This window comes from Pelodiscus sinensis, chromosome 5 (genome assembly GCF_049634645.1).
Source record: "Pelodiscus sinensis isolate JC-2024 chromosome 5, ASM4963464v1, whole genome shotgun sequence".
In the NCBI taxonomy this organism is placed as follows: Eukaryota; Metazoa; Chordata; order Testudines; family Trionychidae; genus Pelodiscus; species Pelodiscus sinensis.
This window is the reverse complement of record NC_134715.1, coordinates 56,207,350-56,221,902: the sequence shown is the minus strand read 5'-3', so window position 1 is coordinate 56,221,902 and position 14,553 is coordinate 56,207,350. Positions and strand designations below refer to the sequence as shown.

The following is a 14,553-nucleotide window of genomic DNA, read 5'->3' as shown; positions in this document are numbered from 1 at the left end:
ATATTCATTCATAAAAGATGTATGCATAATGTAATAAAGATTAAGAGGGAATTATAAACATCGTTAATTGTACAGATCATCATAGCCAGGAGCAGTCCTAGATAGTTTGCTAGTCAGCACGGAAAATGTTTTCAGGCCCCTGAGCGGTCAACCAAAACAAATAGCACAGCCAGCTAATTGGGAGGGAAGGAAAAAATAAGAGTGGCATAGCAGTTCATTACCCCCTGAAAGCTGGTGGCTAGGGTGACTTCCCTATTCTCCAGCCCCAGAGACAGCCCTCATCAGGGCATATCCAAACACATTATTCCTAGACCATACTAGACATACTATTCCTATATTAGACTTGAATAGACTATTTCTTTCCCTTTCCCCCCCCCCTCTCTCTCCCTCATCCAATCCCCTATTTATTTCAAAACTGAATGTTTAATAACTCCATTCATCAGAAGAAGTGGGTTGTGCCCATGAAAACTCATCATACCATCTACATGTTTTGTTAAAGTGCTGCAAGACTATTTGTTGTTTTATACTATTCCTTTTTATTCAATAGTTTCATAATAAGCTACTCTACTACTACAAGCTACTCTACTCTAGCTGATGAAAGCTTTAATGAACATTTGAGAAGGTGAGATCTACAGTATATTGTTTTAATCCTCAATTTATTTATGTTAATGTACTGAACTAATGATACTTCAACCATTACATGTGCCAATTGGATTTTAAAAAACTGGTGACTTGAGATATACTAGTATGGAGTTTTCCAAAAGCCTTTTTCAAAACTAGTTTGAATACAATATAAAAACACTGTATTAATAACACTGAACTGAACCCTTAATAATTTGCACTAACTAACAACATACAAACTTAGATAAAACTTGAAAACAGTTATCATTACCATACTATTCTTAAGTGCAGTTGCACTGAAGTTTAATGTCAGGCCAGGCTCTGTAATCAAACGTGGCAAAAAGAAAGCAAATGACTCCTCTTCAGGCTTCTTTGGGCGAGCAATTCGAGTCATTCCCAGAAAATTCCTCCTGTTTCATTGGTGAAAACAGAAAGCTTTGTCAAAGCCAAAAGAAACTGATTTTAGTCTCCAGACATGAATTTTACAGGAGTACTTTACTATGGTAGAAAACCTTTTCTTGGAAAAGTCTTTAACAAAGTAATGCCCTGTGACCCTGCATTAACTATCAATTTAACCCTTCATTTGTCCCTTACACCTCGGCTCTCCTACCTCTAGCATGATGACCCCCTGCTTACACAGCTCCTCTTTCTCATGCAGGAAAGGGGCTGATGTCAATGATTCACCAGCTTGACAAGGACGTCTCATGCAGAGACACACACTTTTCCCCTCCCATGTCCCCAATGTGTCACATCCATTAGGCAAGGGAATAAAGAGCTTAAAACCTATTGAAAACCCCTGACCCTGAAGAGACTACTATGCAACCTGTTGACAGAGAGGATTTGTGCTACCATAACTGATCCTCTAAAGCATGTTTTGTCCTCTTTCAGACTGAAGTAGCAGTGCAGAGGTTACTATAATCAAAATGTTATTGACACTCAATGTACAGGTATTTAAAATAATTATTGAAGCTGAGTTAAAATGGGAGTTGAGGTGCTTAGCTGTTCTGAAACTCAGGAAACCTAATGAGAAGCCTAATTTTAGGCACCAAAGTCTGAAAGTTTTGGCTCTAATAGTATACTACTATAGCGCAGCAAGATTTGTTTCTTATAAAACAATATGAAGCTTAGTAACAGCTGCTGGAATAGAGAACATGAACAATCTTTGTACAAACCTGCATGCTTCCCCATGTTTTATTTTCAGCCACCTTTCATAAAGTTCACTTGCAAGCTCAGAATCCACGTTCCATGTAGAATGGTCCAGAGACAAACTCCTCTCCCAAAGCAGATTTGCTAAAATAATGGATTTTTGATATTTTACTATAACAACATTTACTACCTCTATCATTCTGCCCCAGAACTTGAAGAACTGGTATCAATACAGAAAGCCTTAAAATAGGTATGTGAGTATAAAATGGTTAAAACGGTTATTTTCTACAACTAATTGTGCATGCTTTTGTATGCTAAAGTAGGCCTTTATTGTTAGGTCTTTCATTTGGCATTTAAGGGCCATATTTTATCATAGATTTTTAAGCAGAGCTCTTAACTGAAGTCAAAGGGATATACATAATTCAATATTCCCAAAATGGCACAAAATTATAACATGTTATAGTACCCACTAGTAGCAAATACTCATTTCCATTTTAATGCTCTCTTTTCCAACTGCTTTTCCAACTGATAATTTTCTCAAAAGAATTCCATTAAAGACAAACATATATTTTGAAAGTTAGAGCTGGTTCCAACATTTCTGAGTTATTGTGTTTGTTACAAGTTACTAAAGTCTATATAGAGGAGCAATATTTTAAGAAATCAGGGTGTTCTTAAATGACATAATACACTTACTTGTAGTAACTATATATTTGTAATACAAATCTGGCTACAAATATTATTTTTTTTAGCTATTTTTTCTACATTACCAAACGCTAATAGAGACCTACAGAAAATAAACGTACCTGTATCAGACTTTCCCAGGTAACAGTGTATATCACAATGTGCTACGGCTTCAAACTGAAGATCCCCCTGCTGAAAATCAATGATTGAATATCTGACAAAAGAAACACTTTACATAAAAGAAACCTAGCCACATTTAACCAATGAACATTACAAACTTTAATCAATCACAATTTATTCAAGAACAGTAAGCATGATGGGTGGATGATATGCTGCTTCATGATTCTACATGCACAGAGCCTGGATTGAGCTTCCTTCCTATTTCTTATTCTACTATTCCAAAAAGTTTCATACAGGTTGGACCTTCCTAGTCTGGCACCCTCAGGACTTTACTGGTCCCAAATAAGGGAGCAACCTTAGCCAGGGGAAGTCACCAGTCGGCCCTTCCCATAGCCAACCCAGCATGGCTCCTAGCTTCGCTGCATCCAGTTGCCGGCCATTAGCCCAGCCCCACTGCCCAACACTGTCCCCATTGCCACGAACTGGCCTCGCTGATAGCCACCAGGCCTGTTGCTGCTGGCATAGCAGGGCTCCTGTCAGGGCTGCCAGCCACCAGGGTTCTCTGGTCAAAGAATATCCGTGCCAAACCAGAGATTCCCAGTTTTCCGAGGTTCAACCTGTACCTATGAATTGACATTCCTAGACTCTAGCAACAATAAGATCTAAAAAACCTAGAACCTTAATTATACTCCTTTGTGAATTTGCATTATTATACAATCTTTAATTATATGAGCACGTACTATTTTGCCACTGGGCCCTTTCTTGGTTCAGTGCATAAGATGGACGTATTAGGGAAAGTATTAAGCTTACACAGTGAACAGTACATCTATAATTTCCCCACTTTAGAGTGTTTGGCTTTGCAAGCTAAATAACGTTTCCATAGTTTTTTGTATGTAATACACATACAAGTCAGTGGAATACAATACCTTGGATAGTGTTGAATAAATCCGTAGAGGTATCGCAAACGTGACTCCTACATTTGTGGCCAAAAATACACTGGAAAATATATTTATTACAGTGTCTTTGATACTAAGCTTCAAAGAAAATACATTCCAACAGCCTGGAGGTAGAGTCAAGGGTTCAGTGAAATTCAGAATCTAGAAAGAAAATCATCATATCAAATTGGCCAAAAATTGTTTTTATCTAAACTGCAAGATTTAAGCATACTTTTGGATATGAATTATATACTTGTAAGGTGACATCTGCTTCTAATTTGACCTTCTTCTATCATGAAATACTTAATTCCTATACAGGGGTGGCCCGTGAGCCTAGGTGAGCTAGGCAGCTGCCTAGGGCGCTGCTGGCCTGGGCACCCTGTGATCAGGTCACGGCCATTGACAACCGTGCAGGCAGGGGCGCTGATTGCGCCGCCCCACCTAGGGGGCGCCAGCTGCTGCAGCCGGCCTTGGGCCACTCCTGCTCCTATATATACACATACGTAGGTACTGGACATGAGGGTAAACTATCAGCACACTACAATATAGCTTTTTAAAATACAACTGCATTTGATTTCTAAAAGTTCTGCGTACATGCATTTGTACACCTAATTTATCTCTGTAACTATACTGATTGCACATATGACTCTGTAGCCACAATTTGCTTAAACATATATTAAAATACCATGACATCAAATAATGGATACTGACAGCCTACCACTCTGGGGCCTGGTAGTACAAGGCTATGTGCTTTTCTCTGCCCCAGAATTCAGCATGAATTGAGAACATTCAGCTCTGCAAAGAACCAACTCAAAGGACTGAGTCCTTTTAAATTAAGGAAAAGACATTACAGGATTCTAAAATAAAACTTACCTTTAAAAGGTTCTTAGTCTCTCTGGCTACAAAGACATCATTTAGTTCAATGCTAAATTCAAAATTGTTTGTAAACCATATAGACCAAAATCCTGAAGCATTGTGATGTGGCTCTATGTGAAATAGTGCTGCAGAAGGATCAATGCCGAAATACCTGTAGGGAAACAGAGAAAAAATGCAAGGGTCCTTGAACGTGCAAGCAATTCACACTGAGACTCATGAAAGTATTACTGTTGGGCAATGATCGTTTCTAAGGACTCTGGAAGAACACATTATTTTATTAAAAATGAAGTTAAAATCAGATGACAAAGTGTAACTGGAAGAGGGATGGATAGCTAGTCATGCTATTTTACAATACAATGCTACCTAATGCTTTCCCTGTTATTTTGTGGTAGCTGAGTGAAGGCTAGATAAAAAAAGGCTACTCACCTGCTGCAGTAACTGAGGTTCTTTGAGATGGTTGTTCCTCTGGGTGCTCCACCTTTGGTGTCTGAGCACCGCTGCGCTTCTAATCAGAGAATTTAAGTAGCAGTGCCCCGGCTGTCTGTGCACATTGAAGCAGCCGGCGTGTGCTGTTTGGAACAGCTACTCTGCATGCACACTCAATCGTTCGTTCTTTTCTTCCTCTGTCCCAGACACAGAGGATTCCGAAGCAGAGGAGAGGAAAGGTGGGTGGTGGAGTGCCCAAAGGGACAACCATCTCGAAAAACCTCAGTTACTGCACCAGGTAAGTAACCATCTTTTCTTCTTCTTCTTGGAGGAGTGTCCCTGTGGGTGCACCACCATAGGTGATTGTGCAGAGATAATCGTGCTTGGTGGAGGGAGCTTTGGGAGACCTGAATTGGTTACAGCAAGTACTGTTAAGCCAAACTGAGCATCGGAGGTAGAATAGATCTGGATGGCATCGTGGTTGATAAATGTATGTCCCAAAGCCCAGGTAGCAGCTCTATATAATTTCTCTATCCGTATGTCTAGAGGAAAGCCATGGATGCCGCCACTGCTCTTGTGGAATGGGCCTGTATGGTTGCAGGGGGCTCCTGTTGGAATGTGTTATACGTGAGATGTATGTATCCTGAGATCCATCTGGATAGTCTCTGTTTTGAAATAGCCAGACCCTGAGACCTCTCTGTGGTTGAGATGAAGAACCTTGGAGACTTGCGGAAGGGTTTTGTGCATTGTAGGTATGAGGCAACTGCTCTACAGACATCTAAGATATGCAAGATTGCTTCCCTGCTGTCCTTATGAGGTTTAGAATAGAAGATGGGTAGGGCAATACGACAACAAGTGCTGACCACACTAGAATAGGCGTAGACAAGTGTCTGACCAGACATTAGCCCCACAACCATCCACTTAACATAAACGTGTTGTTGGTTAAAATGGCATTGGTCTGCGTGTAAATGACCTTCCATGCTTTCTTTTTGTGACAGAGATGTGGATACCAAGTGTCTTACGTGTTGCTCGTGAGTCCTTCAAAGTGTGGAGTGAGGTATCGGTGGACTAGGCGAAAAGTGTAGTGCCCTCAAAAGGCAGATCTTCAGCTGTGGACTGCACCTCTCTGCAGCCATGAGGACCGTCTCATCACTACAGCAGATGAAATTGATCTAGCCACTGTGTCAGCCTGAATCTAATGAGCCCTACAGAGCTGTTTGGGAGATGAGAGCACCTTCACTGATACTTGATTTAAACTGCTCTTTTTTGTTGTCTTGGAGGAATCCAATAAAGGTTGTCAACTGGTGAAAAATGTTGTGGGTGTATTTCACCAGAAGCACTGTATAATTGCAGACTCTGAGCTGTAGGCTGGCTGAAGAGTACACCTTCCTCCCAAACAAGTCCAATCTTCTCCAATCTTTGTCATAAAGTGTTGGGTAGGCTGTTTGCTGCCCACTCCACTAGTTAACAGCCTCAACCACCAGAGAATTTAGGGTGGGATGAGAGAATAAGAAGTCTGCCCCTTTGGGGGGGCTATAGGTAATACTTTCTGTCTGATGCATGTCTGGAGTATTGTGGCTGGCGTTTGACAAATGCAAACGTCAGCCACAGTACCCCCCCTCCTTCCCCGACATGCAAGATGTCAGACAAAAAGTACTACATAGCCCCCAAAGGGGCAGACATAGTTGGTAGAGGCACCAGTACCAGGGTGATTTGTGTCAATGTAGGCTGAGCTGCTGGTGCTGAATGCTTAGCATGCACTGGCAGTGCCACTTGTTTAGTATGCACTGAGGGTGCCAGATGTTTCGGTGGCACTGTTGGTGCTGTGGGAGGAGGAATGATAGTGCTTGGTGCTGATGCTGAGCATGGCCTAGTCAGTGCCGCAGTTGATGCTAGCAGTGCTTTGGCTGGTGCCGACATAAAAGGCTTTCGCTTTGCTTCCGTCAGTGCCTTAGAGAGGATCAAGCGTCCTCCTTAGAGTCTCGGCACATGTCAGTGCCGGACTTGCCCGCTGCTTCCTTTTCCAGTGCAGCCGGTGCAGGGACAGCTTTCTTTTGCAGAGAGCGTTTCCTCAAGGTGGGCTCAGCCCCTGGAGAGGAATGGGATTTCTTTTTGGGCACTTAAGCCCTATCAGAGTCCTTGGGGCTCAACCTTGTGAGAGCTGCTCTCTCAGAGACAGTTGCCTGGGTCAGCGTGCTCCAGGTCAGAAGCGGGTCAGACTGTTTTCTCTTGGAGCAACATTTTCCCTGGTCCTTGACATGAGTTTCTTGGAGAGGGGCACTGAGAGGTAGAGTGCTCCTCACCCAAGCAGCGGACACCCTGGGAATGACCATCTGAGACAGGAATGGACAGCCTTCAGATTCTATAGCTTTTAAACCCAGGAGAACCGGGCATGTCCCAAAAAAGCAGTTACTGCAATGGAGGAACCTTAAAAGCTTAGAACTAGAAATAACTGACTCTAGCTGTCCTACGAAAAAAAATATTTGTTTTAAACAACTACACTACCAACTATGAACTGTTAAACTGAGAGAAAACACTGAACTGCTATTAATAACTATCTAAAATGCTAACACTAACTGACACTTGAGGGTGACTGCGGGTAGAGAAGGGACGGTTGGCTGCGCATGCAGAGTAGCCATTTCAAATGACATGCGCCAGCTGTTCTGCGTACACAGCTGATTGAGGGCACTCCTACCTAAATTCTCCGATTAGAAGTGCAGTGGTGCACAGACACCTAAGGTGAAGCACTCACAGGGACACTCCTCAAAGAAGAATGTTTAATTACCCATTTTTCATTTCACCACCGTTCCTATGAAGGAAAAAAATGATCTCAGATTCTAAATAAGGTCTATGTGACCTCAATTGTTTATATATTATTTCAACTAAATCTTGACGGCTTATGTGTATGAAATATAAAACAATTATATGAAATGCCATGGGATTTTGTTTTGTTGAAAGACACAGCAACAATATGCAGGATTCCATTCTCATGTGCTTAGCACCATGAAGTAAGAAAATTAGTGTGCTTTCACTCTATAGAATCGGAATACATTTTACAGTTTCCTTACAATTCCAGTGAATGTTTAAAAATTCCTACCATCAACCTACCCTTCCATCACAGGATGGGAAAGACATGCTTTTAGTGTTGTGGTGCCTTCTAATGCGTTCATCTTCACATCACCAGCATAATGGATTTCATTGTCACATGATGCAACTGCATTCAGGAAAAGAATGCACATATATACTTGAATAAAATCTTTTTAATAATAATGCTTTTCATATGAAGATTTCAAAGAGCCTTTAAAGGAAAGTTAGTACCAACATCTTCATTTTACTGAGAGCAAAATCATCAATGACCTCATCCCCTATTCTGATTTTTAGATGTGCTAAATATCGACTTAGATGGGATTTATGGGTGCTCTGCACTTCAGAAAAATCACACCGTAAAAACAACTTGTCTCCTGAATCCGAGTCTGCTACCCTAGCTACTGAACTAAGCTTCTACTCTTAATACAAAAAAGCAATGCCTAAGCAAATAACAAACTCACTCTTCTTCTCTACTGCCTTCTTTGCTTTCTCTTTCTAAGGAAGAAGAGTCCCACACACCCATTAGGAGGTATACTCTTTCAGAAACAAAATACGTTTTCTCTGTCACCATTCCCAAAACAGATAGACGGAAAAAATAAAACACATGGTCTTGTAAGAAGAGGAAAGAGGAAAGAATTTGAAAGCACTGATCAGAAGGGTGAAAGCATAGCAAAAATGTGCAGCACACCACAGAGTATATAAGTGACAAAGTTTGCATGACAACAGTGACCCGGGCAGAGGAAACTAAATAAAAATTTCAGTAATATACCATCATCAACATGGTCTAGTAGCAAGAGAACAGAGAACAACTTCTAAATGTTACCCTAGCTCTTCCACAAACATGTTTTTGTCTTAAGCAATTCACTAAAACCATCCTTACAAAACATGCCAAAAAAATTAACCACCCAAGCACAAACGTGTATTATTCAGTTGATCTGAAATAATAATTTAAAGGATTAAAGGGAATCTAAAAGTTACACGCAATAAATGTATTTATTTTCAAATCAGCTGACAATCTTATTGTCACCTACTTTCCTTTCTTATTAATATGGCCTGTATTGAATCTTAAGATCCAGGATTCGGGGTGAGGGTGGGGCTAGAGGTGGGGTGTGTGTGTCTATAAAACTGGATGGAAATGAAATAAGCACAGAGAATTCTTCCTTCTCTTAACCCAGTATGTTTTAAGAGAGCAAAGTTGCATAGAGAACTTGGTCATGATCCCTTTCAAAGTACCTTATGCTGTTGACAAAAAGGTAAATATGTACCCCATATAATCATATTATATACACAAAATATATATACTGTACCTTTACAAACAATGGAAGCAACTTTTGTAAAATTTGTGGTTGAAGAAGGAAGTAGTATTGGCTCAAACCTCACAGATGATGTATCTTTTTGTGAGAAACGTTGTATGTCCTGCATCAAAATGATATATTACTAATCCCTGTAGCACTATTACCAGTATTATTATAATTTTAGTATTTGTTTAGTTCATCTTCATGACAAACTTAGAAGGAACTGTCATTTGTCATATCTGATAAACAATTTTGTGATTTTTAATTAGGTTACCGGGTTCATTAAAGTCATTAACTGATCTGTAGCTTACAAATATACAAATTCTGTTGGATATATGTTCAAATTTAATTATGTTAAATTCATCTTAAAATAAAGAAGTGGGCTACTTTGGCAACAGCAAAAGTAAGTAGTCAAACTAGTTAATATCCTAATGAAATTCAACATCCCTGAATACGATAGCATGAAAAAAAAACCCCACAATTACCTGTATACGTAAAATGCTGTTCCCTGAATGCAATACATACATGTTTACTGTGGAATCATCTGTCCAAAAAAAGAACATCCAGATAAGTACCAAAGATCAAAGTACCACTGCTTTGTCAGACATTAATATGAGAAACAATATCTAACTTATCTAATAATTCCGTATGAAAAAACGTACCATGTAAAAATAAGAAGTTAATCACACATCGGGCCTGACTCCTCTCTCACCATTTTATGTTGCTGTAAATCCACCATGCCATATCTTTGGCCCAAATTCTGGTGCCAAAAATTAGCTGGGAAGCTGGCATAATTACCAGCTCCTAAATCTGCAGCTGGCACACAATCCTATGCACAGAGCCAGCATAGCCTCCCTTTGTCCAGGCCATGGTATAGTGTAGCCCATAGGAATAGGTATTTGCTAAGTAAGACTTAAGTATAAGCAAAAGCAGAACCATTACAAAGCTTGTAAATCAATAGCTTAGGTAAACAAAGCATAAGGCCCAAAAGCCTTAGCATATGCAATTAACCAGGAGTAACCCGAGATTAGAAAAGATAAAAGACAGAATGCTCTATGAACTAAACTTCAGACATGTAGCCACAAGGTAACAGTTTATACCAGCTTGGGATATTTTAAGTTGGGTACATCAGCAGAGGTCTAACCACAAGAGTATAACACTAGCTAACAAGCTGCAGGTAAGCAGGTTAGTAATCTATGTGGGTATGTCTACACTACCACCCTAGTTCAAACTAGGATGGTAATGTAGTCAACCGGAGTTGCAAATGAAGCCCGGGATTTGAATTTCCCAGGCTTCACTTGCATGTTGCCGGGCGCCGCCATTTTTAAATGTCCGCTAGTTCGGACTCCGTGCCCCGCGGCTACACGCGGCACGAACTAGGTAGTTCGGACTAGGCTTCCTAATCCGAACTACCGTTACTCCTTGTGGAACGTGGAACGAGGAGTAACGGTAGTTCGGAATAGGAAGCCTAGTCTGAACTACCTAGTTAGTGCCGCGTGTAGCCGCGGGGCACGGAGTCCGAACTAGCGGACATTTAAAAATGGCGGCGCCCGGCAACATGCAAGTGAAGCCTGGGAAATTCAAATCCCGGGCTTCATTTGCAACTCCGGTTGACTACATTACCACCCTAGTTCGAACTAGGGTGGTAGTGTAGACATACTCTGAGAGAAAGGAACTGCAACATTAGCAGGGTGAGGAAATATAAATAAGGAAAACGTACAGTGGCATCAACTACACATAAAAGTTGCATCCTGGCCAGTGTTCCCTCTAAGTACGAGGCAGCACACCATCACAAGTGATCTATCAGCCCCACCCAGTCAGTCAGATCCATGCACGGAGCCTTGAGCTTCTGACTGGGCAGAGCTGATTGTGAAGCTGTGCTGCTGTGCACTTTAGAGGGAAGACTGATCCTGGCCTGTGTAGGAGATGTAGCTCTTGAGAGACTCCAAGCTGGAGTCCCCGGGGGCAGGGCTGGAATCCAGTGAGCACCCTGACATCCTGCGCTGATGCCTGTTTATTAGAGGCAGCAGCATAGGACAGCAGGCATCATGGGGTGGCAGGAAGGAGCCGGTACAGGAGGAGAGCCAGTTTAAAAACAAGCTCCCAGTATAGTCTGGCTGTTTACACACCCCATGTTGCTGTCTCTGATACAGCGTGAGGTGGCAGCAGTCCCTGTCTGCAGGGATCCGAGCTCCCCGTGGACAGAGGCTGGTCTAGAGCTCAGACACCCCCCCCTCCCCCCCCGCACGGACAGGGGCTGCTACCGGGGAGGAAGGGAGACAAGCGACACCGTGGAGCTGGTGCTGGGGGGAACTGGCTTTTAATCAATCTCCCCCCAACACCAGCTCCTGCCCACCCCCCTCAGTGCCTCCGGATGGAGCAGCAAGGGGTGGGGACAGGCAGGTCCACAGAGCCAGCACACACAGGGAGCCAGCTTTGTATCAGCTCCAGCCTGCCCCCCTCACCCTTGGTGCTGCTGCCTCCCTGTCAGAGGCAGTAGCTTGAGGGCTGGAGGGGGGCAGGCGGCTCTGGTATTCGTGGGGTGCCTGCTTAAAGTCAGCTCCTCACAGGCATCAGCTCCCGCTCCCCCCCACTCCTTGCTGCCTCTGTATCAGAGGCAGCGGGGGACAGTGTGTGCAGTTGGTAAGATTAACCGAAAACTAAGGCTTATCAGTTAATCATGTAGTGGTCTACACATTGACATTCCTAGTAAGTAAATGGATTCTCAGAGAGAGATTCCATATTATCTCTATCCACCATCCTAGGTTGGAGTGTTTGTAACTCTTCTCACTGTGTTAATAAAACTATTACAAACACAGAAGGTTCTTCCTATGTGTAAGTGCTGTAACCATGCCTACTGGGGTCCCCAACAGCATTGTAATTTTAAAATAATGGGCATAATCTTGGAACAAGGAACTGTGAATGTTAACTGTGAATTTTTAAGTAGTAATCCAAAGGATTAATACATAATCAATAGTTCATCAAACAATAGGAAGTATGGCTACAGGAGAGGGGTGTTGCTAAAACAGTACTAAAGTACTGTAGGGTCCACGATCAGGAGTCGCAAATGTTTTACAAAGCCTCCTTTGCACGCACACATGTGTCCAAACACCCCAAATTTGCAGGCCATAGAACACACGATCTGGCTTATTGACTTCTCAATTCACTTGGGTGCAGTGAAAAGAGATTTAATCTCCTAGTCTCTCTCTCACATAAACAAAGAAAACAATCATCATCTGATGTTGCAAAGCTGCCCACTAAAGATCTAAAATTTCCCACTGCCAGCATCATAAAAGGGTTCTGACAGGCCTTTACTCTAGTATACACGGATTTATGTTTTGCATTATATTGAAGAAGTGTGTAGTTTTTTTAAAATGTGTTTCTACCATCTGACTCATTAAAAATGTTGTAACCACACCCCTGCACAGATGTGAATATTTATCCACATTTGCAAGAATAAGTACGCTCCCCATAACTCTATTCAACAAAAAACTGACATGTGATATGAGGGAAAATAGATTTCCTGTGGCTATATCAGCTCCGTCAGTCAAATGTTAAATAACACTCCACTCAACTACCAACCCTCCCAACCACAGAGCAGTCTCTGGAAGAATGATAAATGTGTTTTGCACCCAAGTCTTGAATTGGAGTTCTCAAAAGGCAGAAAGGTCATCAAGACCTTTAAAAGGTAAATTCTATGTGGTAAAAATGATAACTGAATCATTTATCCATTTTCACGAGCCTTTTTTCCTTCAATCAGACAGTACAATTAAAAATATATTTTTGTTCTGATGTTCCAAAAAAACCCTAAATGATTATAAAGGTAATACTGTGCTATAAATAATTAAAAGTCAAGGATATCTCCTCCTCCCTTACATGGAGAGAAAAATTACCTATTTACCCAATAAATGTATGACTGAAAAAAAATGTAGAGTAGATAGTTGTTTCGCGTGTGGAATTCTAGCCTCCAAAAATGATGGCATGAAGATTCTTTGAAGTATATTATTACAATAATCTCCACACTGCCTGTTCTTTCTAGGTCCTGATTTCTTTGCAGGTCTAGTTCGATTAATTTAATTTCTTGAAAATAACAATACAGGTTGATCCCCTCTAAACTGGGACTCTCTGGTCTGTCAACATCCATGGTCCAAGCACAGATGTTCCTTGACAAGAGAGTCCCTGTGGAGGGCTGGAGGCAGGAGCCCTGCTGGGGCTGGGAGCTCATACAGGACTGGCTGCAGAGGAGCCGGCAGCCAAGAGCCCAGCCACAGGAGTCAAGTCCGGCCACTGGTAGGGCGGCCAGAGCACCAGCAGGCTCCAGTGAAGCAGTGAGCTGCCATGGCAGTGCTGGTAACCCAACCTGCAGGGCAGCGGTATACCATGGTGGGGCTAGGAGCCCAGTGGGGCCGGCAGGGCAAAGAGGTTAGCAGCAGGTGGGGAGCCAGCCAACTGTACTACAGTTTTCACCAATTACACTTTTGCTGAAAGAGGAAAACAAAAGCAATCACCAACACCACACATTTTGTGTTATTTCAACAGACAGCTAAGCAAACAATATTTCTATTTTTTACAGAAATCTTAAGGGAAAGGGAAAAGAGCATAACAGATGTCATTTACAACTGCAGATGGTTGCTACTTATTTCAGTAAGAAACACCACCACAGTAACTGCATTAAACACAAAACATCCAACAGCATCACTTTACCAATCCGGCCTTCTCATCAAATAGCAATATAAAAAGGGTGTATCTGAGATCAGTATATTTTTCAATACACCATTCTGAAATTTGTATAAAAAGCAATTTCTGCGAAAATTAACAGTCACAATTTGGACTTACTTGAGGTCTCTGTTTTGTCCATTGTTACGTAAACTACAAAAAGATTCTCCAGTAAGTACTGTCTGTGATCCACAAATTCTTGGTGTGAATGTTCCATTCTGAGTACTAAGCTCATTTCTAGCAGCATTGGATCATCAGATATAAAACAGCAACTCTGGGGGAAAAAAGGAGGGGAAATTTAATAAAATAATCTGAATTTAAAAAAAAAACCACACTGAACTGATGGTCTCAGCCAATTTCTAATGGACAAAGGTCCCCATCACAAAGGTGCCGATCACAGGGCAATAATTAGAACTTTGGACAGAATTCTCAGCAGAGGGCCGCACAGATACAGAGAGCACATTCCACTCCAATAAGCATGTTAGGGTGCAACATGGGAAAGCCTCTCCTGTCAATTTTGAACCACCTTCTGGATTAATGGAAGGCTGTAGTCTCCTGGGGGCATTCTGCAAGCACTCAGTTGACACACAAAAAGTAAAACCACAGTCCTGGTCCAAGACTTGGATTTCAAGGTCCTAGCATAAGACAAG

General features: G+C 41.8%; 1 protein-coding gene across 13 annotated transcripts in view; it reads right to left on the bottom strand.

Annotated features, from left to right (window-relative positions):
- TMEM131L (transmembrane 131 like) overlaps positions 1 to 14,553 on the bottom strand; it is a 121,059-nt gene that overhangs the window by 37,874 nt on the left and 68,632 nt on the right. For 10 of the 13 annotated variants that reach the window (XM_075930079.1, XM_075930083.1, XM_075930082.1 and 7 more), the window contains 9 exons: positions 14,024 to 14,177; positions 9,673 to 9,731; positions 9,200 to 9,308; positions 7,914 to 8,019; positions 4,377 to 4,530; positions 3,495 to 3,665; positions 2,571 to 2,640; positions 1,794 to 1,911; positions 893 to 1,031 (listed from right to left, as the gene is read on the bottom strand). In XM_075930079.1, the coding sequence (XP_075786194.1) occupies positions 893 to 1,031; positions 1,794 to 1,911; positions 2,571 to 2,640; positions 3,495 to 3,665; positions 4,377 to 4,530; positions 7,914 to 8,019; positions 9,200 to 9,308; positions 9,673 to 9,731; positions 14,024 to 14,177 (1,080 nt within the window). The remainder of the gene's footprint in view (positions 1 to 892; positions 1,032 to 1,793; positions 1,912 to 2,570; positions 2,641 to 3,494; positions 3,666 to 4,376; positions 4,531 to 7,913; positions 8,020 to 9,199; positions 9,309 to 9,672; positions 9,732 to 14,023; positions 14,178 to 14,553) is intronic. The other 3 variants (XM_075930081.1, XM_075930084.1, XM_075930092.1) reach the window with 1 other exon arrangement.